This window comes from Emydura macquarii, unplaced genomic scaffold (genome assembly GCF_026122565.2).
Source record: "Emydura macquarii macquarii isolate MOO-44397 ecotype Brisbane River unplaced genomic scaffold, CSIRO-AGI_Emac_v2 contig_1045, whole genome shotgun sequence".
Taxonomy (NCBI): Eukaryota; Metazoa; Chordata; order Testudines; family Chelidae; genus Emydura; species Emydura macquarii.
Window position 1 is genome coordinate 14,352,424 of NW_027131182.1, and position 27,183 is coordinate 14,379,606.

Sequence of the window (27,183 nt, forward strand, 5' to 3'; positions counted from 1 at the left end):
TCAGATGTCCAGTTTTCCAATACTATATCTCATTCTTGTCCAGCACTGACAAGTCATGAAATACTGCACCTTGAAAATGATTTTCTTATTACTATCTTCTTCTCACCTCCAACCCTGCTCCCCCACTCCAACTCTGAGTCCAAACTGATATGAGCAGATGCAACCACAAGAACTGCTAAGGCTAGAGACCAATATTTCATGACAGCTGAAAGCAAGTCAGAATTCCCTGTTTTCAAATAAAATCTAATGTTTTATACTAACTTAGCAGTAACTATATGATCTCTAATGTACATGACTTTAAATTCTATCACATTACCTATGACTTGTAAATCATTCCATAATGCCTCTGGTTTAGTAAATAAAATTAATCAGTTCTTAAAAATTTTTACAGTGTTCAGCAGCTACAGAATTCTGGCCACTGTCATGCATTTTTTATTACCTGCCTTTGGCTTCACAAGACCCACAGCAAGAATAGTTTCACTAAGACCATCAAAATAAGCAAGGTCTCCCCTGTCAACAAGTGAGAAAAAATTACATCAAAGCACAACAGAAAAGACTTTCAATATCCAATCATTCATATGTTACTATACAACAATCTGAACCTCTCTCCTGCATCCTTTTCTTAGGGTGGAAGCAAAACCGTCAGAATGGAAATGACAAAAAAAAAAAAAAAAAAAGTCAGCAAAATAGCGATGTAGCCAGTTTTCTGTTTGGGATTAAGTAGCCATTTATCGTTTGAGTTTCAAGTTTTAAATCCAATTGTATTTTTAATTCTCAGTTCCTTGTCTATTCACACAGTCTATTTTGTAGTCTATAGTATTCCCAATGTTAGTTCAGATATAGCTCAACAGGAGAAAGGGACTCATTGCACTATTCACAACCAACTTTCTTTCTGAGAAAATTAGCTAAAGCAAGTTTAGTTTATTGTGAAAAATAAAAAAAAAATAAAAAAGCCATCTGTAATACTGTGAAGTTTGTATTATTCAACACTATATTATGGCACCAAGACTCCATGGTGCATGAATTATAGAAATATTAACTAATGTGGTGTAAAGCACAAATCTCATGTAAACCTTCCCTAGAAGTTCAAATATTCAAAAGAATGTAACTGCTGTAACAGAAAATAACTTATCCTGTAAGGACACATAAGGAACACAAACCCATGCACTGACTTGGCATCATGGCATCTCTCCCTTAGCCATTCAAAAAGACTATGAATTTATCTTCATAGTTTTATGAATCTTTAGATCATGTCAAGTATGATATTTATGTCCATAATAAATTTAAATCCGAAAGTTTTGGTATATCTTCATCATTCTAAAGCCATAAAAATAGCTGATTATAGAAACATGGCTGCCTACTACATATGCATTAATACACCATAATGCATGGGTTAGACCTAGTCAGCCAAGTTAACTGTTGTATGAACATAAGGAGTCTAAGATAAAAATACTCCTCTTCAAAATTTTGAACTTAAGATCAATATAAATAACAACTTTAGGAAAGCAAAGAAGCCTGCATTTTCCTTTTCTGCTTCTTATCCCCCCATACAAAAAATCCAGAACCTCAAATGATCAAGGTACCTTAAAATGTTAAGTACACTTCTGTGCTTAAATAAATCACTCCCCTTAGAACCATCACTTAATTAATATTTAATACCAAATATACAGTACACCCTCGCCATAAGGAGCCACTGGAGATCCAAGCCATTTGATCTTTATAGCCAGAGGTTCATTATAGGGAAAGAGCCCTGCAGCAGGGGTGGAGAGGGAGGGGCTGCTGACACCTTGAGCCCTGCAGCAGACCTGAGAGCTCCTCTGGCCCTGGGGCTGGAATAACAGACAGCCCCACTCCTCCACCCCTACCGCAGCTCAAGGAGCTGTCAGCCCTCCCACTTGCAACCTTGGGGATGGAGGGGCTGGAAATGGGATCCAGGGATCAGGTTTGCTATAGCCCAAGGTTTGCTATTTTGCAAAGGGTGTTATAGGGAGGATATACTGTACACCTTTAGAAATTTGTTCTCTACATACCCATCTTCATAGTTCCACATAAAAATGTCACTGTCAATGGTCAGCCATGCCCTGCTGATATCTGGAAATACTCCCATCATACAATTACACTGCATATCTGAAATACCATAGATGTAAGGAATAACATACTCAAGCTAGCCAAGACAAAATGCCCATCTGCTATTTTAAAGTTTTAATAATATAAACAGATACTTAAAGAAGTTCTGTATTTGTGTGTGAGAAGCTGACATATTTTAACAAATGTGATAAAATAAATGAAAACTACCTTTAAAAAATCAGATATAGATCTTAGGGGGAAATTTCCTTGGTATTATCTGTGAATCTGTCAAAGCTATGACCCCATACTGTAGCTTTTTCTAGCCCTGCTTTGTTTGAAGATACTGCACATCAAATACATGGAGTATACTCACTTTTTACTGCAAGTAAGTACCAGTAAAACCAATGGAAGTTCCATGTGTGCATCATAAATAGACTATATACAACTACCAGTATCGATGTTTGGGCAGAATCAAATAGCGGTTTGTTCTCTCCTCAGACAGTTTTATAGAGTTGGTAAAAAGAAAAAAAATGCACCATTTTGTATTCCTAATACTCAAATGAGTATTAAAATTGAACAATCCATTAAAAATGATAATGACTCTTCACTTTCAAGACATTTCATGGCCTATCCTCACACTACCTATCATCTCTAATTCACTAACAAAATGTCAACTTCTGCCTCTGTGCAGTCAATGATGCCAGTCTCCATTTCCTCCCTTGTTAAATTTTCAAAACAAGCAACTTTGTGCTTACTCCCATACTGCCCCTCATGCTTGGAAGTTCTCCATACACATCTGCAAAGCTACCTCATTATTCACCTCAAATCCTTAAAACTCTCCTTTGCTGCGATGCCTAAAAACACCTGGCTGCTGGTGTGCTTAGACTGCTGCATATCATGCTGACTAATATTATCTCAGTGCTTCTTTGTACTCCCCATTTATCTGTCTGTATCCACCTGTTGTATTTTGTCTTTGAGTATAAGCTCTTTGGGGCAGGGACTGTCTTTTTATTCTGCGTCTGCAAAGTGCCTAGCACAATGGGTTTCTGATACATATTCAGAGCTCCCACACGCTACAGTAATACAAGTAATACATAAATAATAATAATAATAATAAATAAAAAATTCAAGTAAGTTAGAACATTTGGCTAAAGTAAACAATTAAAAATATGCATCTCATGCGAGCAACATTTAGCTGTTCCACTTGATTTTAAAAGCATTTTATTTTTACCTCTAGCATATGCAGACCCCTTTAATTTAAGTGTGCTAAGACTGTTATAACAAACATACCTAACTGGCACTGAGCATCAAAATTACAACATGTAGCTGTCGATTCTTGAAGCATCTTCACATAGATAGACCCCATAACTGCTTGTAGCTGTATGGACTCCAGTGGATACCTTATTTGCACGAAAAGATCCATCCAAGGGAAGCAGCTTGAAGGATCAGGGCCAAAGTGATTATGAAATAACAAAAATTCATTTGTAACATTATTATACACTCAAAGTAGCATGCTATTTTTATTAGGATACGTCCAAATTGCTCCACTAGCTCAGGGGGAAGTGGGACTCTGCGGACTGAACTGATCTCTGGAAGATTGGGTACTGAGAGAAAACCAGGTCCTTGCAAAGGATAATCCATATCTGACATACCAGAAACTGTGGGACTACCTGCAATTAAAAAAAAAAAAAAAACACTTTAAAGTTTCATATGAAAAACAAATTGTAAGCCAAAAAATACTAACTAATGGGTACTTCTCTTCAATTGTCCTTAAAATATTTCCCCGGCCCCAATATTTGGAATTAGCAAGCATTCATCTCTGTTAAACCTGAATTAGTCTAGTTTATATTCATCTCTTAATTTTAGTGGATTATCTCAGATAAATGGACAAACTACAAAGCCCTCAACCACAGGGAAGAACTAAACTAATATTTTAGGCCCTGATCCTTCAATGACTTATGCACATGCTTAATTTTAAGCAAGCAAGTAGTACTGAACATGAGTTGGGCATGTGTATAAATGTCTGTAGGATCAGGATTTTACACTAAATCTAAATTCTAAATGAGACATGAGCAAAAGCAAAATTTACAACAAACAAATAATACACAAATGATACAAGTACAGAAAGAACAACTCACTCAAAATACTTAAGAAGTGTTTTAAACAAGAGGGACTTTCACAATTTCAAGAGTATTTGTTTAAAGCCATATCTGTAATATAAATTTTAAATAAAGAACACAAAACATTGAGTGCCACCTAAAATTGGCTGATATCAAATTTTGAGAGTCTAATATATGTATGCTTACAGCACCTTCCATCCCAAAGGCTCTCACAACTTTTCACAAACTACATTGATATAATAAATGTGAAATGCTGTCTCCTCTGTTTATTAAAAACTCCAAAGTTTATATCTGCAATGTTTTCCTCCTACCAACAAATGGAAGTTAAAAGACTCTCCTTGAGTTCAGCCTATCAAAGCAAGAAAAAGTGACTCTCTATAAAGCTTCTTAATATATCTTCCTTTCCCTTTGGTTACACTTTTGACAGCTCACTAACTTCTAAGACCTTTTTTATTTTAGAATTGCTATTTCATATTCTGTATTAGTGAAATAAGTTTTTAAAACTATCCTCTTTATTGGGGGAACAAAAGGAACAAGATGTGTAATCTGTCCCTGCACAAAAAGTTGCAAGATCAGCCTTTATTTGTTGAATTACCCTCTTTGGATGCATTTAAGCATAAATCCTTTTTCTATTGGAGTCAACTCCAATGCCATTGCTTGCCATAGGATCATTTAACTTCAGTAACTTTTACACATAAGCTAGATGCTGCCCTCTGACAAGGTAGAAACATAATCCATCAAAGATGGCAGAACTGAAGCACATACGGAAATGAGGCAAATTCTCAACATACACATAAACAAGGTAAGTTTAAGGCAAAACTGTAGTAATTATGTGGCAACTTGTTAGTGTCAGCACCACCCTTCGTCACCTGTAGACAGTAAAGCAGCTCATAAGTCAGGGTATGTCTACAATGCAATAAAACACCTGCAGCTGGCCTGGGCTCACTGGACTTGGGGCTATAAAATTGCAAATGTAGACATTTAGGATCCGGCTCTGACAACAAACAGGGAGGAAGGTCCCAGAGCCCAGCCCAAATAGCGACACTACAATGTGAAAGGGCTGCAGTGTAGACATATCCCCGGAGACGCCTTACTAGAACCAGGATTTTGGAGTGCCGTTTTCAACGACCTTGCGGAGGAGCTGGGGACCCGCAGATGCCAGTGCCCATGTGCTGCTGTTCTGGCTGGGATGCGACTGTCCATGGGGCAGCAGAGGCAGGAAGGGGCAGCAGAGGCACGGGAACCGGGCACCGTTGCTGCTGGCCGCTGAGGATCCCCCCAAGCGGCCATCCCTGCAGGGAAGGTGGGTTGGGGGTAGCGCGCGCGTCGCCACCAGGCCCCGAGGGGGATGAGCCGCATCCGCCCGACCCGGCTGGGCAGGATCACAAGGGGAAGGGGGAGCTCTGGGCCGGGGGCCAGAGCGGTGAGCGGGCCTAAGGGATCCTCACCGGGCGCCGGCACCGCCAGCAGCTCGGACAGGTCCGGGTAGCAGCGATCATCCTGGATCTGCCGGTCGATAATGCGACCTGCGTTCTCCAGCGCCTCCTGCAAGGCCGGGGCAGCCGGACCCATCGCCACAGGCATAGCAGCTGCCGGGGAAAGACGGGAATCAGGACCGCGCCAAACCCCGGCAGGCACTGCGCCTCAGCGTCTGACGCACTTCCTCCTCACGGCCAGTCACTTCCGGCCAAGGGCGCCGCAGGAAAGGGTTAACGTTTAAATTGGTGGCCGCGGTGGGGGAGAAGAAAGACTCAGCGATGGACACGGAGGAGGCCGTTGGGGCGGGGGCGCTAGCGGCTGAGGCGTCTCGTGACCGTGAGTGAAGGGGAAGGCGAAGGGGAGGATGGAGAGTAGGACCCGGGCAGGGAACCGAGAGCCTGGCTGCGGCGGGAGCGGGACTGGCGGGGAGCGCCGGGTGCCCGCTCGCAGCTCTCAGAGCAGAGCTCGGTAACCCAACTCCTGGGTTGGGTTGTGCAACGGGCGCGGTTCGCGGAGGTGACGGCAGAAAAGAGCTAGGCTGCTCCCGTGGGGGCCGGGCTTAGCGAGCCACCCCGCGCAGCGTCTTTCTAAGTGACCCTCCTGTCAGCGCTGCAGCCACTAGCAACACCACCACTCAGGTATTAGATGGCCGTTATCTTCCCAGCTACCCTCTGATCTAAATCCCAGGAGCCCAGCGGCGCTCGGTCTACGTCTCCGCCACAAACTCTCCTGCTGTGTCAGCAGACAGCCCACCACTAGGCCTATATCCCTCCCTGTTCCTCGCAAACAGATGCACGACCTGGTCTCAGGCAGAACATTGATATGCCCCTTGTAGGCATGTATAGCAGTAGTCTCTACTATGTTGTTTGTACCTGATAAAGTATGAGGCTGGAGTTTTTAAGACCACAATGTGGGCTAACATCTCTACTATTTATATGATGTGCGTTGCTAGTAGTACCTAGATTGGAACTCTGTTGCACTAGGTACTCTGCATACACAGGGTAAGAGAGAGTCTCTGCACTGAAGAGCAGTCTAAGCAGCTGAGCCAAAAGGCACAAGAAAGGAAATCTCATCCCCTTGTGTTGTACATGAGCAAACTAAGGCACATGGAAATTGGGACTTGCCCAAGGTCATACATGATATCTTTTGGCAGAGCTGGGAATTGAATCCAGATCTCCTAAGTCACAAGTTAATGACTTAACTGCAAGACTATCCTTCTCTTAACTAGAAGATGATAAATGGGAAAAAGTTAACAAAGGCCTGTGAAGCTGTTGGACTGTTACCAGATGAAGTATAAATCAGTCCATTAAAGATGTAATAATAAAGGCTAAGATTTTCAAACTAGCTTAATGGAGCTAAGTGTTACAATTAGAATAAATTTGTAGGCTCAATTATTATAAGCGCAACTGTAAAATGTTTTTGAAAATTTAAAAAAAATCACTTAACTTATTATAATAATACATTTTGAGAGAGACTAACAGACTAAATTAGTTAAAACAAAAAGCTCTACTAATATAATGGAGGGACTATCTTAAGGTCATGAATGGGAAACAAAAAAAGGGTGGGATCAGCTCCAGAGAGAGGGACCCATATGGCATTGCCACCTCTGCCATCTCCAGCTAAATCACACCTGGGATGTGAGACTTTCTCTCCCCCAACTTCATATGTCCTTTTTTTTCTTTATCTTATTCCTTCTCTCTCCTATTTCTCTCCTTTTTCCTTCTCTGTAACAAGAGTCTGGCTTAGCCTACCAAGACCATATATTTTGGAACATTTCTGTAGGCCTATAATCAGAAAGGCAGCTAAAAACAATACCCTAAACATTCTGATGGTGTTACAAGTTTGCCAGGTCTTGGAGTGGCGGATAAGACCATGTGCTTTGCCTGTGTTTCTCCAACACTGAGGTTGCAAGAGAAAGTCAATACTAGAGACATTTCATATCTTTTTCTGTTTTTTCTTCCCTCTTCTGTTTTTCTTTTTTTATCTTCCAGGAAATGGGATCAGATTTTAACAACAGTAGCAACAATTGCTCTAGCCCATTTCAAGTAACTTCTCTTTTCCCTGGAAAGGACAGTTATCATCTTTAATACCCTTTAGGAGACAGTCAAACAGGGATTTTTGCAGCTAAAGGGAAAGGGAACAAGGAATGTAGTTACATTGAAAGCTGTACTTAATACTTTACATTTCAAATGCTTTAACTGTTCCTTCTTTTTCTGTATCTTTAATATAAGGTCAAAATGATTTTAAATTCTGTTTGCCATGGCACTAAGCAGGCTAAGTTCTCTGTATGCACAGAGTTTTCTCTAACCTCTCTCTTCACTTGTAGATGTGGAGCAGATGGAAGGATCCGATCCAGAACTGGCAGCCACGATGGGCTTCTCGGGCTTTGGTGAGTCCAGGACTCCTGGGAAGGGCAAAGGAAGCACTGTCTGTGTGCTGGGGTGATGTACCTTGTGCACTGGGGAAGTACTGGGTGGGGATGGTGAAGGTAGCAGTAGGCAGGAGTGTGTCTGTCTGGTGCAGAATTATCCATAGCAGAAAAGGCTAGGGTACCTGTTGGTGCAGGATGCACTTGTTCAGGGTGTTTCAGTTCAGTTGAAGCTGAAAGTTGAAACTTGTTTGTTCTTTCCCCAATTTTATATTATGGGCTGTGATTTAGAACACAGTAAAATGCTCCTAAATTGGTTGCACTACAATATTGTGGATTTAACTTTTTGACAATGCACTTGGAAATACAATGTAAAAAACATGGTAGCATACACCATCCAATTCACAGCAATCACAGTAATTGTATAAACTGTATGTGTATGGGGGGGAAAGGGGAGAGGAGGTAGATTTTTTTTTTTTCCAAAGGCATGAAGGGCAGTTAGTTCGATTCCCATTTATGAAATAGTCCCAGTGGGAGATTTTTAATCTGAAACTTGAACTGAAGAGCATCTGAGTTACCCTTGTCTCTTACTCATTTTAATCTTCTGGAGTTCATTTTACTTGAAAAAAACTAGGTCTTAATGAAAGTTTATTTTCCCCCTCAACTTTTAGGAAAGAAAGCTCGAACATTTGACTTGGAAGCAATGTTTGAGCAAACTCGAAGAACTGCAGTGGAAAGAAGTAGAAAGATGCTAGGTAAGATAGGTGAATCTCCCGTGCTTGTTTTTTTTTTTTTTTTTGACAAAAAGCTAAAACACAATAATCTAAAACACATTTTTAACACTTGTTGTCTACATGAGAGTGTTAAATCATGCTGGAGAACATGTTTTAAAAATACACCTTTTATCCTAATGTAGACAATGCTGTAGTGGTGATGGATCATGCTGGAAGGCATACCGGGACTTTTGCTGCATGGAGAACACTATTTTGATCTCAAAATGGCATCCTCTGTATAGCATGTGGTGTGCACAAGATCACATTACATTGAAGACCCCATTTGATAGAGCAAAATGACATCCTCTGCATATCGTGCGTGCATGCAGAGATGTTCCAGTAACTGCCCATACAGGACTACATTACTGAGTGTAGACCAGTACTAAATGGCTTGGGATCTGCTCACTTGAGAGATGCCTTTCTACCCAGGCCTTACTTTTATGGTTGTGGTCAGCAAAGTTGGTGGAGCTAGAGCCCCCTTATTATAAACATAAGGAAGCTGCTTCCAAGTCATTCTGGACTGGCTTTCAACCTTGGAATTTGCTTCCCTCACCCACTGGTCAGAAATAACCAGAATTTATTAACCTTTCAGGTACAATGCAAGGCCTGTGTAATTACTGATTCATTCAAGGAGGGGATTGGCTGATAAGTGCAGGATTTGATTATTGTCATCCTGGTGTTACACTGAGAGCCATGTGACCATACTCCTGTGCAGATGCCTGTTGACTTGGAGGCTCCGAGCATTTGCAGGAGTTTGCGTGTCTTGTTTTTAGTTCAGGTTTCGGGCTTAAGTCCGGTGTAAATTGTATATTTATTTGCTAGTGTGATAGTGTGCACACTTTGATAGTGTGAAAAACAATTATATAAGGGGGCTAGGGCATTGACTTAAGTACCTTTTTTAATATTGAATAAATCTAAATATATACAATGGTTCTTCTATGTTGGAAGGTGTGACTCTGGCAGACCATGTGCCAGATCATGCCAAGGTCCCCATGTGACATTCCCTTGGTTACAATCTAGACTGTTGAACAGCTTTGTCCTTTCAGTCCTTTAGCCTGGGGTGCCTTTTACACTGCTTCGCCATGAGAGCAACCACTCCTGACCTGCTCGCACACAGCCTCAGTATTACACTTCAGAGCGACAGCAGCAAATTCACAGTTCCAGATTTTCACTCAGAAATGTCCGTCTTGTATTGCCCAGCATCCTCCAGGACAATACAAACTCATATGAAGTATGTTATTTCATTAATAGAAAATAGTATGTACAAACCTTGTTACCTGAAATAGAGTTCTCAAACACACTGTTTTAGATAAAACAATAAAAGAAAATTTTAAATGGTTACAAGTAACAAGGCATAAAAGTCAGAATTGGTTACAAAGAAATAAAAGGTAAAACACCAATGAATACCTAACTTAACAAACTAAGGCCTTGTCTACACTAGACAGTTTTGTCAACGCTAATTACAGCGGTGATCAAAAAGCACTATAATACAGTGCTTGCGCCCATACACACAGCACTCACTGTGTTGCTGAAGCACATCCACACTTGGTGCTCTAGCAACAACGTTGGAGCAGTGCACAGTGGGCAGCTGTCCCACTGTGCAACTTGCCACTTTGTGCCATGAGCAGTTATAAGAAGGTGTTTGGGTCGTAGTACTTCATGGGTGCAGGCATTACATTTCATGATGCAATGATTTCCATCCCATCATTCCAACTGCTTTTCATGGCATTTTTCAACAGCCCCTGTTTCCTGAGCGCATGCCATCTCTATCTGAAAGGATGGATCCTGCAGTGCTCTCCACTGTTGCTGTCAGTGTTCTGAACGCATCTCAGCATCGTGCAGTATATCATGACTGCCCAATTTGGAACTGGAATCAGTGGAACTTGACCTGTTGTGTGCCATGCAAATGAACAGCACTGCATTACTGTTTGCATTAACGGAACATCTGCCCACAATGAACCACAGCTTTTGGGCACATGAGACAAGCACTGAGTGGTGGGATAGAATCATTATGCAGGTCTGGGATGACGAGCAGTGGCTGCAGAACTTTTGAATGCGCAAAGCCACCTTCATGGAACTCTGTGGAGCTTGCCTCTGCCCTGCAGCTCAAGGACACCAGAATGAGAGCTCCCCTCTCAGTGGAGAAGTGCATGGCGGTTGCCGTGTTGAAGCTAGCATTTCCAGACCGTTACTGGTCAGTTGCTAATCAGTTTGGAGGAAGGAAGTCCACTGTTGGCGTTGTGTTTTCGCAAATATGCAGAGCCATTAATCACATCCTACTATGAAGGACTGTGACTCTGGGCAGTGTGCAAGCAGGGACTTTCTTTTCAGACCAAAGGATTCCAGTGGGGGCTGTTGAAATGCCTATAGCAATCCCAGGAGACCCAGCCTACCTTTTAATGCAGAGGTTCTCAAAATTGGGGATGGGCCCCCCTGGGGAGGCATGGAGTGTATTCTGCAGGGGGCATGAGACGCTTTCGGGGGGAAAAAAACTCTGCACGTTTTATCTGCTGCCAGGAATAACTAGCCAGCTGATCCCTCCAGACAGATCAGGTCCTCAGCTGGTGTTGTGCATTGGACTCAAGATGGCACTGTGTATTTGGATGGATTTCTGTTAAGCTTGCATAGCATTATGCAAAGTTGTTGCCATTTGTACTTTAATCTGTTTGCTGTGACACGGTGTGCACATTTAATTATAAACATCGATCACCAGAGCAGTTTTGCTTTTGCTCTTATTACAGTGGATTGTGGGCTCTGTTACAATCAATACCTTGCTGCTATCAATGCCTTGCTGCTTTTCATAGTTAGCGAGAGTTGCATGTTGGTTTTTCTTTATTGGTATATGCAATTGTTTGGCGGGGGAGGGGGCATATGTTATTCCAGATGCAAATTTGAGAAGCACTGCTTTAATGCCATGGCTTATGAAACCTTATATGGGCAACCTGGATAGCAGCAAGGAACATTTCAATAACCGGCTGAGCAGGTGCCGAATGACCATTTATTGTGTTTGGCAGATTAAAGGCTTGCTGGAGGTTCATTTATGGTAGGCTAGAGCTCAATGAGGACAATATTCCCATGGTTATAGCTGCCTGCTGTGTGCTCTGTAATTTATGTGAAGCTAAGAGTAAAAAGTTTGATCCTAGCTGGAGTGCAGATGCGGATCACCTTGCGGGTGATTATGAGCAGCACGGTGCCAGGTCTGTTAGAAGGGCACAACAGGGCCATTCAAATCAGGGAGGCCTTGAGGTACTCTTGACAATGAATCCCAATAAGGTGTCTTTGTAAACAGCAGTGTGTCATGGGACTGCTATCTCGCTTGCTCTGTGTATCAATGAGAGGCGCAATCAGCGTGTGCAAGAGACAAAAAAAGAGTGCTTATTCTTCAAACATTATGTCTTTAATAAATAACAATAATTGGCAACAAACACAAAAACAGGGCTGGATGGGAGAAAGTGGTGAGGGGAAGTGTGAGCTATCATAATTGGTGTAAGTGCAGCTACTATTCTAGTAGCTGTCTGAAGGGGTCGAGTGAAGGGGGTACTGAGATGGACCGGGACTTTGATAGGCGTGTGGGTGGAGTCTGTGGAGGGCATGGATAACAGTTCTGTATTAGCTGCAAGTGGGGGCGAGCATGCATAATTTCAGTCTGTGGCATGATTAGCAACATTAGCAACTGTTTGCTACTCCATCATACCTTATCATGTGCTCATGATCTGCCATCAGTCACTCTTGGTTTTCCTTTGTCCTGGCGATCCATGTGTTTCCATGCTCTTTTTTTCCTTTCTTGTCTACCTCAGAGGAACAGAAGAGTTCTTGGAATATCTCTTTACTACTCCTAGGTTTTTTCTTATTGGCCGCAGCTGTTCGGTGGGTGTTGGATGTTTGACTGCCCAGACCTTGTTTGTAGAAGCACAATAAAAAATGAACAGCAGCCTTATTGTGAGTGCAATAACAGCATTGTTGCATTACCATTAAATAAACCTGTCTCTCACTGTCCCCTGGCAAGTGCACAGCTTCACGGTAAAGCAGGGCATGGTGAGTTTTTTCCAAGGAGTTGGAGGGGGCCATAAACCTGGGGAAGAGGTTACAGGTGGAAGGTTGTTTGGGGTCTCCATGCAGGTCAAGAGGGACAAAACTGTAAATTGTGCCACCATTTTCCACAGGTGGGGGCCATAGAAGCCGATATCTCACTCCTCAGAGTAAGCAGAGATGCTAGGGTATATCTCCTCCATGCGAGCAGCTTCAAACCGGGTCCCTATGCTGTTCGCCTGTATGCCACTTTGGTCCCTGCACAAGTGATTTCCGATTGGCGTGGCAAAGTTTCCTTCAAAGGCAGAAGGAACAAAGCTCCTCTGCCAAGGAACCTTTGGCAGCGGATTTGGGAGTACCTCCTGGAAAGTTTTCTTGAGATCTCTCTGGAGGATTCCCATGAAATCTTGGCGTGCATTAACACGCTTTGCTGCTGCACGGCCTAGATGAAGAGGAGCATGGGAAGAACATGCAAATGCGTCTACTTTTGTGCTTTTCTGTCCCTTCAACCACCTCTATAACACTAAAAACCAAAGGGCAGTGTTCCCTCACGTACACAAACAACATCCGATCAAAAAAAAAACCACTTACCTGAGCACCCCTCTCCTGCATCTAGCACACCAGAGTTGAAGGGGTGGGACTGACTGCAACCTTCTGGGGTCAAGAAGAGCTCATGATTCCTCACCTCACCAGATGAATGGGTCCCTGCCTCCGGGTTGTCCTTCAACTCCTCCTCCTCATCAATGACTTCTTCATTGGGGTTGATTCCGGTGTCCGCTTGCCCCAGGTCTGTGGCGGTATCCACTGGTGTCTTGGGGGTGGAGGTGGGGTTGCCGCTGAGGATGGCTTCCAGCTCCTTATAGAAGCAGCAGCTCTTTGGCTCTGCACCAGAGCAGTGGTTTACCTCCCTGCCCTGGTAGCTCTGCTGCAGATCCTTGATTTTCGCTCAGCACTTCAACATGTCCCATTCATAGCCCTTATCTGTCATGGTTCAAGAAATCTGGCCATAGGTATTATAGTTCCTACAGCTAGAGTGGAGCTGGGACTGCATGGCTGACTCTCCCCAAATGCCAATCAGTTCCAGTAGCTCTGGTGTGCTCCAAGCAGGAGAGCATTTGGTGTGTGGAGCTGCCATGGTCAACAGGGAGATGTGATGTGAGTTCTCCATGCCAACCAAGCAGGAAGTGGAATTTCAAAAGTTCCCAGAACTTTAAAGGAGGAGTGGCGGGTGGGTGAAGCGTAGTGGAGTTCAAACTGATGGCCAGAGCGGTCAGGATGGGCATTGTGCGACACTTCCTAGAGGCCATTTCCTGCTACATAGCAGAGTATGGTGTCTACACAGGCACTTTGTCAATAAAGTTTGTTGATAAAACCTCTATGCCTCTTGTTGAGGTGTTTTATTTTGTCGAAAAAACAGGGCAGTTGCGTTAGCAGGCGAGTTATTGAAGTGTGTACCTCCACAGTGTTTTGTCGATGAAAGCTGACTTAGGTCGACAAAACTCTCTAGTGTAGACTAGACCTAAGTGAACTTAAAGCAAAAGAGTCTCTCATCACATGTTCTAGCAATTTTAGAAGCTGAATATTTCAGCCAGGATCCCTGCCCAGTCCAATGATATGCTTCCTTTGTCTTTCAAGTGTTGTTGATGCTGTGAGTAGAGAAGATTTGTGTTCTCTGTTCTCTCTTCCTATAGTTATTTTCCTCTTTGAAAATCATTTTCAGCGGAGGTTCAAGAGACAGAAGTCTGTTTGCACAGAAAGCCCCTGCTGTTCCTTTGCGAAGATGTAAATTTCTTGCTAGCACCCTTATTCATGCTAAAGAATGGCCTCTTCTGCGCCTAACCAGAAATAGTCCATTTGATTATGTTGACACCTGGCCAAGGTGTCAGTTTGCCTTTTGTCTCTGAGAAATTGGTTTGTGTCTGCCTTTCTAAACTTGGAAATGTCTCTTCAGTGTCATACAGTAGAATCTTACATTTTACCAGGACAATAATGATCAGCAAATTGAGTTTTCAAATTATACCTCATAAGGCATACTTCCTACAAAATTTGTCGTTTTGTAAAAGGGGTGTACATAAGGGTATAGACTGTCACACCCAATGTCTCCACTAAACAATAACTAATACATAGCTGGAATCAGTCTGGCTCACTTCTGTTAGTATTGTTAAAGTAGGTGATAGGATTACATAAGAATGTGTTTAGACTTTATTAAATGTATGTGTTGCTGCATGTATGAATCTCACTTATAACATCTGTATCCCTTATTGTAAGGTGGTAATTAAGCAATTTTATTGTAAGTCTCTATGACTGTGTAAATCATCAGACAGGAGAGAGACATTAACTAGTGTAAAGTGTTGGTTTCCAACAGAAGGTGTTTATGTCCTGGCTAATGAGGAAGCTCCTTGACACTAGAGGGACTATCATTGAATATTGAGAACAAAAGACTTTGTTCTGCTCTTACACCCCCCCCTCCCCCGATGAAGATGAGTCATGCAAGTGAATTCGTCTCATCAACTGAGTTTGCAGCTCAGACCACAAGGGGCCAGGGGTAAATAAATAAAAACTTCAAACAAAAGGGAACTGTATCTTTATACTTGTTGGACCCAGGTGGGACAAGGATTACTAAGCATAAGCAAAAGATCCCCAGTGTTTAGCCTGGTTTAGCCCAAAAGGATCTATAGAACTTGCTTATCATAGAAGCTTCCATTACTTTGGAAATTTAAGATTGTAGCTCATTTGTGTATGTATGTTTACTTTTTTAATCTGGTAAATAGTTCTTGTTTTCTTGTCTTTTTAATAAATCTGTATAGTTTTATTGTAAGATTGACTACAAATGTTGTCTTCGGTGTAAGATCTAATGTGCAATTAACCTGGGGTAAGTGACTGGTCCTTTGAGCCTAGAAGTAATCTGAATATTGCTGTGATTCATGGTGTAAGGGATCATCCGTCACAAAGTTAGGGTTAGCTGTGTGGCAAGACATATTGGAGCACCCAAGGGAATTGTCTGTGACACCATACTAAGGTGTTATAGTGCCTGAGGAGTTTCACTTGATAACTGATTGGCGAAATCTAAGTATATCACTCACAACCAACTTGTGGTTTGTGCTCTGCTTCTTAACAGTCTGTGCTGAGGTTGATACTCATGCTCTTGAGCCACAGGACAGCTTGACACTTGTATGTGAATCTTGCTATGATTACACCAGAGGTCAGTTAAGTTTACAGATCAGAATCCCCGTGCTGTTAAAGTTTAAACTTGATATTGAGCACTCTAAAGGTTAAAGAATAGACAATGAGTGAAGCACCATTATATGATGGTCTTGGGAGAAAAGACCTTGAAGAGTTATGTGTGCAGAGGGGAATATCCCAGAAAAAGAAAACCCCAGTTCAGGAGCTGAGAGTTATGCTCATAAGTTCTGACCATGTAGAGCCCAAGGATCCTTCTGCATCAGACATCGCAGAGGACTCACTGCAGTGGAACCAGCCCAGTTGCAGTACTGGAGAGCCCAGGAAGAAACAAACATCAGAAACTGATTGTGGAATTGTGGATCAGGGAGACTGAGGCAGGTGAGGCCATAGTCAGGACCAGTGAGGAGGTGGAGGAGAGTTCACCAATAACTCATGGTCAATGAAAAAGTTGAGGAAGAAACCTACTAAAAATGTATGGAAAAAATTTCAGCAGTGAAAGCCAATGAGGAAGCTGAGGAGAGGGCATACAGGTGGCAGATGGAAGCTCAAACATTGCAGTTCTAGATACTGGGGCAGCAAAAAGAGTTTCCTCATCCTCTCCCTTCTCTTCCTTCCCCCCCCCCCCCCCCCCCACCCCTCCACCAAAAAAAAAAAAGGAAAGAAATTGCTCTCCCTCCATCAGCTGGCCTCAAGGGCAATAGCCTATCCAATGGCCCTATTGGAATCTATAGGCATTCCTCACAGCTGCGGGCACCTAGTAGTACCGCTCCTTAGTACTGGTTCTCTGCAGTATTGGTAGCCTAGGAGGAGGTGCAGGAGGACAAGGCATCAGATCACGTCACCGAGCCCTGAGAGCCTGTATCAGCCCAGGCGCAGGAAGCGGTACCACCCTCGCCGCCAGTTCTACCGTCCTCCTCCTCATCTCTGGATGAGGCGGTCACCAGCGCAGAGACCTTGGTACCACTGGATGACTGCAGGGCTCACCAGGAGCGCTTAAAGAAGGTGGCTTCCAACTTGAGCATTGAGGCAGAGGAGCTCAAGGACTCATCAGACACTCTATTTGACGTGTTGGCAGCTGTGGCGCCAACCCGGGTTGCTCTGCCTATACATGAAGGAGTTGCTCTGCCTGTACATGAAGGTGGTCAGAACCCTGTGGCAGACACTATCTTCACTGCCACCTACGTCCAAAAGGGCCGAAAAGAAGTATTTGTCCCCATCAAGGGGTTCGATTACCTTTTCACCCTCCTATCTATCCCAGGACCCTTGCGGTTGTGGCGGCCAGTGAGAGGGACAGGCAAGGCAAGTCAAGTTCCACCCCGAAAAATGAGGACTCTAAGAAGCTGGACTTGTTTGCCACAAAATTTATTCAACAGCCAACCTTCAATTCAGAATTGCCAATCAGCAGGCTCTGCTGGGAAGGTAAAATTTCAGTCTCTGGAGTTCGCTGTCGAGGTTCCTGGAGGCACTTCCTCAGGAGCACTCCCAGGAATTTATCACCATCTGGGAGGAGGGCAAGATGGTGGCTAGAGTGGTGCTGCAGGCAGCACTGGATGCAGCTGATTCAGCAGCGAGATCCATGGCCTCCGCCATGTCCATGCACAGGTATTTGTGGCTGCAGTCTTTTGGACTGTCCCAGGAACTGCAGCAGTCCATTTAAGATCTCCTCTTTGATGGCTCTGTGCTCTTCTCAGACCAGTCAGATACAAGACTCCATGGATTGAAAGATTCAAGAGCCATATTATCCTGTTGGGCCTTTACACACTTCAGGTCATGAGGAAGCACTTCCACCTGCCACAGCAGCAGCCTAGGTTTCAGGCCCTATGATCCTCTTCTTAGAGGAGGAGAGATAAGGATAGGGGGTTTCAAGTGCCAGTGCCCTGCCTTAACCTCTTCCCAGCTGGGACCTTCATAGCACCCCAGCGGCCCACGGCAGCCATTTTGAGACACTCCAGTCTCTTCCCAGGATCAACCTTTCCAAGTTTTCCTGAACCATCTCTTTCCCCTTCTTTCCAGAATGGGCCTGCATTACGTCGAATCGATGGGTCCTCAAGATCATCTCGGAGGGCTATACCCTTGAGTCTTCCTCGCTCCCTTCCCACCTCTCCCCTTCCCTGTCCTCTTCAGGGACCCCTCTCATGAGCAGCTCCTTATTTAGGAGGTGGAGACCCTTTTGAGGGTCAGAGCCATGGAGGAAGTTCCTCCAGATATGCGAGGGAAGGTATTTTATTCCCGCTACTTCCTTGTCCCCAAAGCAAAGGGAGGACTTGGACCTGTTCTAGACCTGCGTCTAGTATCTCAAGAGACTGAAGTTTTGCATGGTTTCACTGGCCTCTATTATTCCCTCACTGAATCCGGGAGACTGGTATGCCACCCTTGACTTAAAAGACGCATACTTCCACATCTCAATCTTCCCCAGTCACAAGATTGCTCAGGTTCATAGTGGGCTGTGTGCACTACCAATTTACAGCACTTCCCTTTGGACTTTCATCCACCCCACAAGTATTCACAAAATGCATGGCCCTGGTGGCTGCATTCCTGACAATAGAGAGTTCAGATTTACCACTGCCTGGACGACTGGCTGGTGAAAGGGAAGTCCCGGGACCAGGTATACCACAGCATACGTCTAGTCAGGTCCTCTTGCCATCATTGGGGCTCGTTCATAAACAACCAGAGGTCAGCCTTTGTACCGGTACAATGGATAGAATTCATAGAAGCAGTCCTCAACTCTGCTCGAACCGGAGCCTTCCTACTGGAATCTAATTTGCAAACCATGTACGGACTCATTAGGGACATCTGTGCCTGTCCTCTTAAAACATCCTGTGCTTGCCTGCAACCACTAGGCCATATGGCAGCGTGCACATACGTGGTACGGCACGCCCGCCTAAGGCTCAGACTGTTACAACCATGGCTGACCTCGGTGTATTCCTTGACACAAGATGAACTAAATGGTCACGGTGCCCCTGCATGTGCTATCGTCCCTCAGATGGTGGGCCAACCCACACTTTGTGATACAGGGCATGCCTTTCAAAGCTCTAGTTCCTTCAGTCACATTGGTGCCCAACGCCTCGGACTGGATTGGGGCACTCATACTGGCAAAAAACTCCGCACCCAGAAGTTCCATAGCCAGCATATAAATGTCAAGGAGCTCAAGGCGATACTCCTAGCTTGCCAGGTATTCCTCCCTTTTATTCAGGGCAGAATAATACAATTTCTAACAGACAACACCAGCGTGATGTTCTGCATAAACAAACAGGGTGGGGCCCGCTTGTCAGACCTATATCAAGAGGCCATGCAATGTGGGACCTTGCCATCCAGAACAGTTTCCACATCATGGCGTCTCACCTGCCAGGGGGTAAGAACAGTTTGGCTGATCAGCTCAGCAGATATTACTTACTTTATCACGAGTGGTTGCTTCATGCCTGGATGGCCAGTATGATCTTCCAGAGGTTGGGGACTCCCCAAGTGGACCTCTTCATGTCCACTCGGAACAAGAAATGCAGCCTGTTTTGCTCACTCCACAGGGCCGACGAAGGATCACTTTCTGATGACTTTCTCCTCCCTTGGGCGGAGATGCTCATTTACACCTTTCCACCAATCCCGCTGATCCACAGGGTTCTGTTAAAGATCAAGAGGGACAAGGCAGAAATAATCACGAGAGTTCCCATGTGGCTGAGGCAATGGTGGTTCAGCACACCGCTGGAGCTTTCCACTCAACACCCGCCCCCCTTTTCCCCCCTCCCACTGGCACTGCCCTGTTGGGTGGACCTACTGTTGCAGAATGATGGCCAACTCTTACACCCCGTTATGGTCTCCCTACACCTAACAGCGTGGAGGCTGAGTGGTTGAACACAGAAGAACTGGCTTATTCATCTCAAGTACAACAGGTCCTGATGGGCAGCAGGAAACCCTCTACAAAAATGTCTTACCTGGCCAAATGGAAAAGATTTTCCTGCTGGGCATTAAACCAGGGCATCCAATCTCTCCAACAGTTAATTTTGGATTATTTACTGCATCTTAAGCAGCAAGGCCTAGTGACCGCATTGGTAAGGGTCCACCTGGCAGCCATCTCAGCTTTTCACCCTCCGATTCAAGGAAGGTCTGTGTTTTCCTATCACATGATGACCAGGTTTCTCAAAGGTCTAGAGTGGCTTTACCCCCAGGTCAAGGAATGACTGGCTCCCTGGGACTTGAACTTAGTCCTATCAAGACTCATGGGGCCCCTGCTTGAGCATCTGGCAACCTAGCCTTTATTGCTCCTCTCCTAGAAAGTAACGATTACTTCAGCATGCAGGGTTTCTGAGTTAAGAGCAATCACTTTGGAACCACCGTATACGGTTTTCTATAAGGATAAGGTCTGTCTGTCTGACCACATTCAGCTTTCCTGCCAAAGGTAGTATCACATTTCCACAACAACCAGGACATATTCCTGCCGGTATTTAACCCTAAACCACACAGTTCCAATGAGGAGCATAAATGGCATACTCTCAATGTTTGGCAGGCATTGGCCTTCTATATCGAGAGAATGAAACTCTTTCATAGGACCACACAGCTCTTTTTGTTGCGGGTGCAGAGAGGATGAAGGGGGCTACCAGTTTTCTCTCAAAGGATATCCTCATGGATATCTTCGTGCATTAGACTCTGCTACAAGCAGGTAAACGTGCATCCACCAGAGATCATTACAGTCCATTCCACAAGAGCACGAGCCTCGTCAGCAGCCTTTCTGACATAAGTGTCAATAGAAGACGTTTGTAAGGCTGCCACCTGGTCCTCGGTCAATACCTTTGCATCCCACTATGCTGTTGTTCAGCAGGCTTGGGATGACACCAGTTTCGGAAGAACGGTTGTAAGGAGCAGAAGAATATTGTGACGTGAGGTAGCATGAGTGGCAACGGCTAGCCGTGAGTTAGCATAAGTAACAATGGCTAGACCCCATGAGCAAGGGTAGGCCTCCCGAGCAAGACTAGGCTTCATGACCTGGGCATAAACTCGGGATGAAAATGCAGAGGTAGGCTAACTGCAGAAAACTTGGTTAACTGTAGGAAACTAGGCTAACCGCAAAACCAGTTTAAATCAGCTAGAAACCAGCAGAAGTTGTAAAAAAGTAACTGCAGCTTATAGTGGATTGGTCCCTAGCTAAGTGCCAATAGCAGAGGAGCAACAAGTTTTAAGAACCAATCCTCAAGTGGATTGAGACATAACCAATGAACTTATTGCTAGAAGTAGGGGGAAGGAGTATATTGGGACCCCCCAGGTGCTGCCCTGCCTCAAAGCTTTCTGCAGACCTGCAGAGGATCCAGCGGGTGCTGTGTGACAGGTTTGCTCCCTGGTTGCAACTCTCTTATAGGGTGGAAAATGGGCTTCCCCTCCCTTATTGTGATAAGCACCTGACTTGTATTGCTGTTGGCTTGAATAAACAGCTTTTGCAATCAGAGGCTTGTCTGATTGATTGCCTTTTTCTCACCACTGAGATCTCAAAGCACGAACCCTCCGTTTTGGCGGAACACAGCGGTGCTGCAGATGGCACATCTTTGAACTCCGAGCTCTCCTCCAATGGGACTGCTGGTGAGTCACCTAGAATAGAATTGACATGAGCAAGCACTCGGAGAAGAAAAGATGGTTATTTACCTATGTAACTGTTGTTCTTCAAGATGTGTTGCTTATATCCATTCCATGACCCATCCTCCATCCCCACTATCGGAGTTGATGACAAGAAGGAACTGAGAGGGAACAGGACGGCAACACCTCATATATCGCAGCATAGGTGCGGGACTCCAAAGGGTGCCAGAGCTGGTCCTATAGGTACTGTTAAGGGAATAACATTCCAGTAACCGTACACATGGGCGTGCACACACCTAGAATGGAATGGACATAAGCAATACATCTCAAAGAACAACAGTTACGAAGGTAAGTAACTATCTTTTAGTCCTGATTTCAGCAAACTTTGTGCAGTGCGTTGATGCCTCTAATACCGGGTTAGGCACAGTGCTAATGCAGGCTAGAGTGGTATACAAGAGGCATTCCATTGGCTTCTTAAGTAATAAACTGACTCCCGACTGAGCAGAATTATGCTGTCATTGAGAAGGAATATTATGCCATAGTTTGGGCTATTAAGGAACTTAAACCTTTTCTATAAAATAGAAAATTATGGACCACTCCCAGTTAACATAGTTGAACCAAGCCAAAGGGACCAATTTGAGACTGTTACACTGGAGTCTAACTCTACGGGAGTGTGACATGGAAATAGTCCATATCAAGGGAAAAGAAAAGGTAGTGGCAGATGCCTTATCAAGAACAGGGGAATACTGAGGCATATTTAGGAGTGTAAGTGATGCAGAAATGATAGAGGAAGGGGTATGATGCTGCCAGACCAGGTGCCAGCTCATGCCAAGGTCCCCAGGTTTGAATTGAATGCTGATTAAATACATAGCTGGAATCAGTCTGGCTCTCCAGTGTGTTAGTATTAAAATTGGTGTTAGGATTATATAAGAATGTGTTTAGATCTTACCAAATGCTTATAAGTTGCTGAATGTATTATTCTCACTTACAACATCTGTATCCCATGTTGTAAGGTAATATTTAAGTATTTGTATTTTAAGTCTTTGTGACTGTAAATCAGAGGCAGGAGATCAACACTTAACACTAGTTAATGTCTGTCTCCAACAGACAGTGTTATGTCCTGGCCAGTGAGGAAGGCCCTTTGACCGCAGATGGACTATCATAGAACATTAAAGAGAACAAGAGACTGTTCTGCTCTCCCTCCTGTGACACACAATCACACCATAAGGGTGTACATGGGGTGCATTATATCATTCATGTTCACCTTTATAGTGTAACTGTGTATTGTTGAATGCAAAGTGTGTCATGTAAGGTGTTTTTGGAATGCTTATGACACGCTGAACATTATTGTTACGCTAGTGTGCTTCTTGCAATGTCCCATGTGTGGTTATGAAGCTCTGCTATGTAATTTTCCCAAATATGTGTCTCACATTGTTTGGAGCGGATTCAGGCAAATACTGACTGCAGAATAAAAGTTCCTGTCTCCCTGAGACATGCATACAGGAACAATGGACTGGCCTAAGTATGTGATAAGGGGATCCTCATCTACACAGAACATGCAGAAAACCATCCACAGATACTTATGTTACCTGTCCCTGAAGGGGTGGGAGGTGGGTGCAGGAACATATTAAAAGGGGAGACATTTTGGTCTCTTGAGCTCTCTCTTGCATTCCTTTACAAGAGAACATCAAGACAGACTGCCCAAAGGGGGGGAGCCTGGTTGGGGGCTGACGACCAGTCAGCCTGTGGTGAGAATCCTCTAAGACTGTAAGGCCACTGAAAGTGTTAAGCTTAGTTTAGAATTCAATTTCCTTTTATTTCTTCCTGATCAGATCTGATTTATATTATTCTGGATTATAATCACTTAAAATCTTTCTGTATTTAATAAACTTAATTGTTTGTGTTAGCTAAAGCAGTGCATGTGGTTTGGGTGTGTGTAGAGACCTTTTTTTTTTTTTTTTTTTTTTTTAAGAGTGATAGAGCTGATGCATATCAATTTCTTTGATAAATTGACTAACCAATGAGCTTGCAGAGTCTAGTGGGCAGCACTGAACTCTGTAAGAAGGCAGTTCCTAAAGTTGCATCTGGGACTGGGGATGGGTGGCTGGGGATCACACGATTGCATAATCCCATGAGTGGCTGGCCAGAAGTACTTATTTATTAGGTCAGGAACCGCTTGCTTGCAGGATGCTGTATGTGGGCTGACCCAGAAGTGAGAGTTCAGACAGTGAGGCAAGTGCAAAATGAGCCACAGGAGTGAGGGTATTGGAGTGACACAGCAGTATACCAGTCCAGATTGCAGAGGGGACTGTCACACCTCCCTACCCCCAAAATGAGTCATGCAAGTGAATTCTTCCTATCATCTGAATGTGCAGCTCAGAGCACAAGGGGCTATGGGTAGGGAATAAAAACCCCTAACAAGAAGGAACTGTTTCTTTATACTGATAGATATCTGGTGGGCAAGAATTACTAAGCATAAGCAAAAGATCCCCAGTATTTAACTTGGTTTAGCCCTAAGGCTTGCTTATTGTAGAAGCATCTATTACTCTGAAAACTTAAAACTGTAACTCATTTTTGTACCTATGGTAACCTGTTTTAACTTTTGTAAATAACTTTTACTTCCTTTTCCTATTAATATATCTGTATATAGTTTATTATAGGATTGGATACAAGCTTTGTCTTTGGTGTGAGATCTAAGGTGCAATTTGTGATGCTGAAGCTTATGTCCAAGCCCCAGGCCTCATTGAACATTTACAAATGCATAGCTGGAAGCCAGGCCAATTCATTTATGTATTAGTATAGATCAAAGTGATTGTTGAATGTATTTGGTATTTAAACTTCATGAAAACTAATGGGATATTACATGCATTGTTTTCACTTTCTGTAGTCTGTTATAATGTAATAGCAAACATTTACATTGTGTATATACCCCAATAACCAAATAACCCATCAAATGAGAGAGAAGCCTCGTGTAATGCAAATAAAGAACTTTATCAGGAAGTTCTAATTTGTATGCATTTGGAGGCAAGTGGTCATTGTGTGGGGTGATCAGAGATCAGACTCTGAATGTACTCCTCTCTATCTGCCAATCAAAGAATGAGCCTATGTGGGCGGTGCCCTGTCAGCTTTTTCCCTGTAAGAAGCTATAATTATGAACACAAGGGAAAAATTCTTCATCTATGCACTGTTTCGATTCTACTAAAGCAGAATAACTAAATGAGAAGACTAGGATCCCCGGAGTTATTCTGGATAGTCCTGAGAGACTTTTGGGAAACTAGAAGATTACTACATCTCTGCCACCATTTGGAATTATACACCGTGACTCATCTGTATGTATATTTTACCTGCTTTTAAATTCTCAATAACTCTCATTCCTTTTTCTTAGCTAATAAACGTTTTAGTTAATTTTATAGTAAACTATCTGCCAGTATTGTCTTTGAGATATCTAGGATGCAAATCAACCTGGGTTAGAAATTGGTCTCTTGGGACTGGGTTGAACCTCAATTTTTTTTTTTTTTTTTTTTTTTTTTGGGGGGGGGGGGTGTTTGGTTTATTTTGTGTGTGTGTATTTTTGTTTTTTGTTTTGTTTGGTGTAAGTTACTACTTATCACATAGTCCCGCTTGCTGGATGGCAAGATACACTGAAGTGTTTAAGGAGACAGTATGTGACTCCATTATGAGACTATTATAGTATTTAGGGAGTTCACATTTGTTACTGACTTGATGAAATCTAATTATAGAACATGCCACCAGCAGGGGTGTCTGCCCTGCTTTTTGACAGTCTGCTCTGAGGTAGACACTCCCTGTTGAGAATCACTCCAGGCAGCGTGACAGATGGTTCTATAACTACAGTGAGGAAAATGGGAGTAACTATTGAGAGCTATTTTCATTCAGTTACGTGTTTAGAATAAACTTAATGACACTTGTGTACTAGACTTGCTTCAACTGATTTAATTATGCCCTGTTCCAGGAAAAATAAAAGTATTGACTAATCATACCTTGTTTATAATATTGAAAATGTTCAAATGTGAAACAATGGTGTATGCTATAAAATATATATTTAATCTATATGAGCTAACAGTTTTAAGGTCGTAAGCTTGCCGTTCCTCAGAGGTTTCTCAGGGTAATCTGTGTATCAAAATGACAAAACTTTAAAGGAAATTAGCATTTTTTAGCATACAGGAAAGTTAACTAATCAGTTTCAGTTAAAATGCTCTACTTTCTCTCATCTTTTCATACTTCTGGAATATGTGTCTGAAAATTAAGACTGTAGTATGACTGTCTTGAAAAGAAGCACCAAGTTTTCATTATTTTATATGCTGGAAAAACATGGAGATTTAACAGTTACATGTTCACTCCATGTTTAGAAGCTCGTGCAAGAGAAGAAGACGACCAGAAAGAGAAAAAACTAAGAAGCCAACATGAAGATGTTGATTCTACAGCTTCAGGCTCAAGTGTGGCTGGATCTTGCTCCACATTAACATGCAGGTACTTAGTGATAGTGGAAGTATCATGTCATCTTACAACTGTTCTGTCTGAACTCTTTTGAGAAGAGGACAAGTCCCACTGAACTTGTGTCCACAAAACTGAAAACCAACATTTGTTTCACTGTAATTTTTAATTATTAACCTAGACTTTCTTAATACAGTCTGTCAATTTACAATCGTTTTATGGCTTATAAACATGTTGAAGGGCAGTATGCTATTTTGATTGCCATCATCTCACAGTTAGGGCTTTATGCACGTGTTTTCATTTTTGTAAATTACATTTTGCCAATTTTTTGTGTACTTTAAAAAGTAATGGACAGTGGGTCAGAACAATACACGGTCCTAAGTATGTCAAATCCAGGAACAGCTGCTGTTGTCACCTGAAATTGGATAAAACACATTTGTCTGTATAGACTGAAAAACAGATCAAAATACATATGTAGACTCTACATGCATGCTACATATAATTTATAAAAAATACATTTGCCTGATAGTGCTCACTATAGTTTGGACTGAAAACAAATTTTTATTATAAAATGGTTCATTCTTCTGTTGCTGTGTGAAAAATCTCACATGAACTGTGGCCAGTGATTTAAGTAATTGACTAAAAACAAAGTTCTGTCAGATGCACAAATTAAACAAAAAAGATAAATATTTTTTATACGCTCTTTCAATTCTGGTAATCTTAAGTATTCATACCTTGTTGATGGAGGGCTGAGGGTTACAATTAAACTTGCTGTGACTGATATTAGGTCTGAGACTTGCACAGCGTGAGAGAGGGTAAGGTTTAAATGTAAGGCATTAAATAGCCTCTGTTTGCTTGTTTTTATGAATGGGCCATGGGATGGATCACTTGAGAGGAGGATTGTTCTGTTCTGTTCATTCCCTATGAAGCACCTGACATTGGCTACTGTTGGAAGACATGATACTGGGGTAGATGGACAATTGGTCTGATCAAGTATGGCTGTTCTTAGGTAGGATGACAGAAGAGACAGAATAATGGAAAATTCTAAAAACCTATTTCTTTTGAATAGGGGATTTGAGGAAGAATAGATTGACTGTGCAAGTTGGAAGGGAGTATTTGTAAGTGGGGAAAGGCAAGAGACCCTGTTCTGCAATAT

The 27,183-nt window shown here is 43.1% G+C and overlaps 2 protein-coding genes across 4 annotated transcripts in view; one reads left to right on the forward strand and one right to left on the reverse strand.

Annotated features, from left to right (window-relative positions):
* The window catches only part of NUP155 (nucleoporin 155), a 55,100-nt gene extending 49,285 nt beyond the window's left edge, over positions 1 to 5,815 (reverse strand). The window contains exons 1-4 of the mRNA XM_067545546.1: positions 5,636 to 5,815; positions 3,600 to 3,737; positions 2,031 to 2,127; positions 440 to 510 (exon numbers count right to left, since the gene is read on the reverse strand). Of these exons, the coding sequence (XP_067401647.1) occupies positions 440 to 510; positions 2,031 to 2,127; positions 3,600 to 3,737; positions 5,636 to 5,771 (442 nt within the window). The 5' untranslated portion in view covers positions 5,772 to 5,815. The remainder of the gene's footprint in view (positions 1 to 439; positions 511 to 2,030; positions 2,128 to 3,599; positions 3,738 to 5,635) is intronic.
* WDR70 (WD repeat domain 70) overlaps positions 5,282 to 27,183 on the forward strand; it is a 247,772-nt gene continuing 225,870 nt past the window's right edge. The window contains exons 1-4 of one of the 3 annotated variants that reach the window (XM_067545548.1): positions 5,283 to 5,490; positions 7,993 to 8,055; positions 8,706 to 8,789; positions 25,943 to 26,063. In XM_067545548.1, coding sequence (XP_067401649.1) covers positions 5,343 to 5,490; positions 7,993 to 8,055; positions 8,706 to 8,789; positions 25,943 to 26,063 — 416 coding nt within the window. In that variant the 5' untranslated portion in view covers positions 5,283 to 5,342. Of the gene's footprint in view, positions 5,491 to 5,882; positions 6,003 to 7,992; positions 8,056 to 8,705; positions 8,790 to 25,942; positions 26,064 to 27,183 lie in introns of those variants that run through there. The other 2 variants (XM_067545550.1, XM_067545549.1) reach the window with 2 other exon arrangements.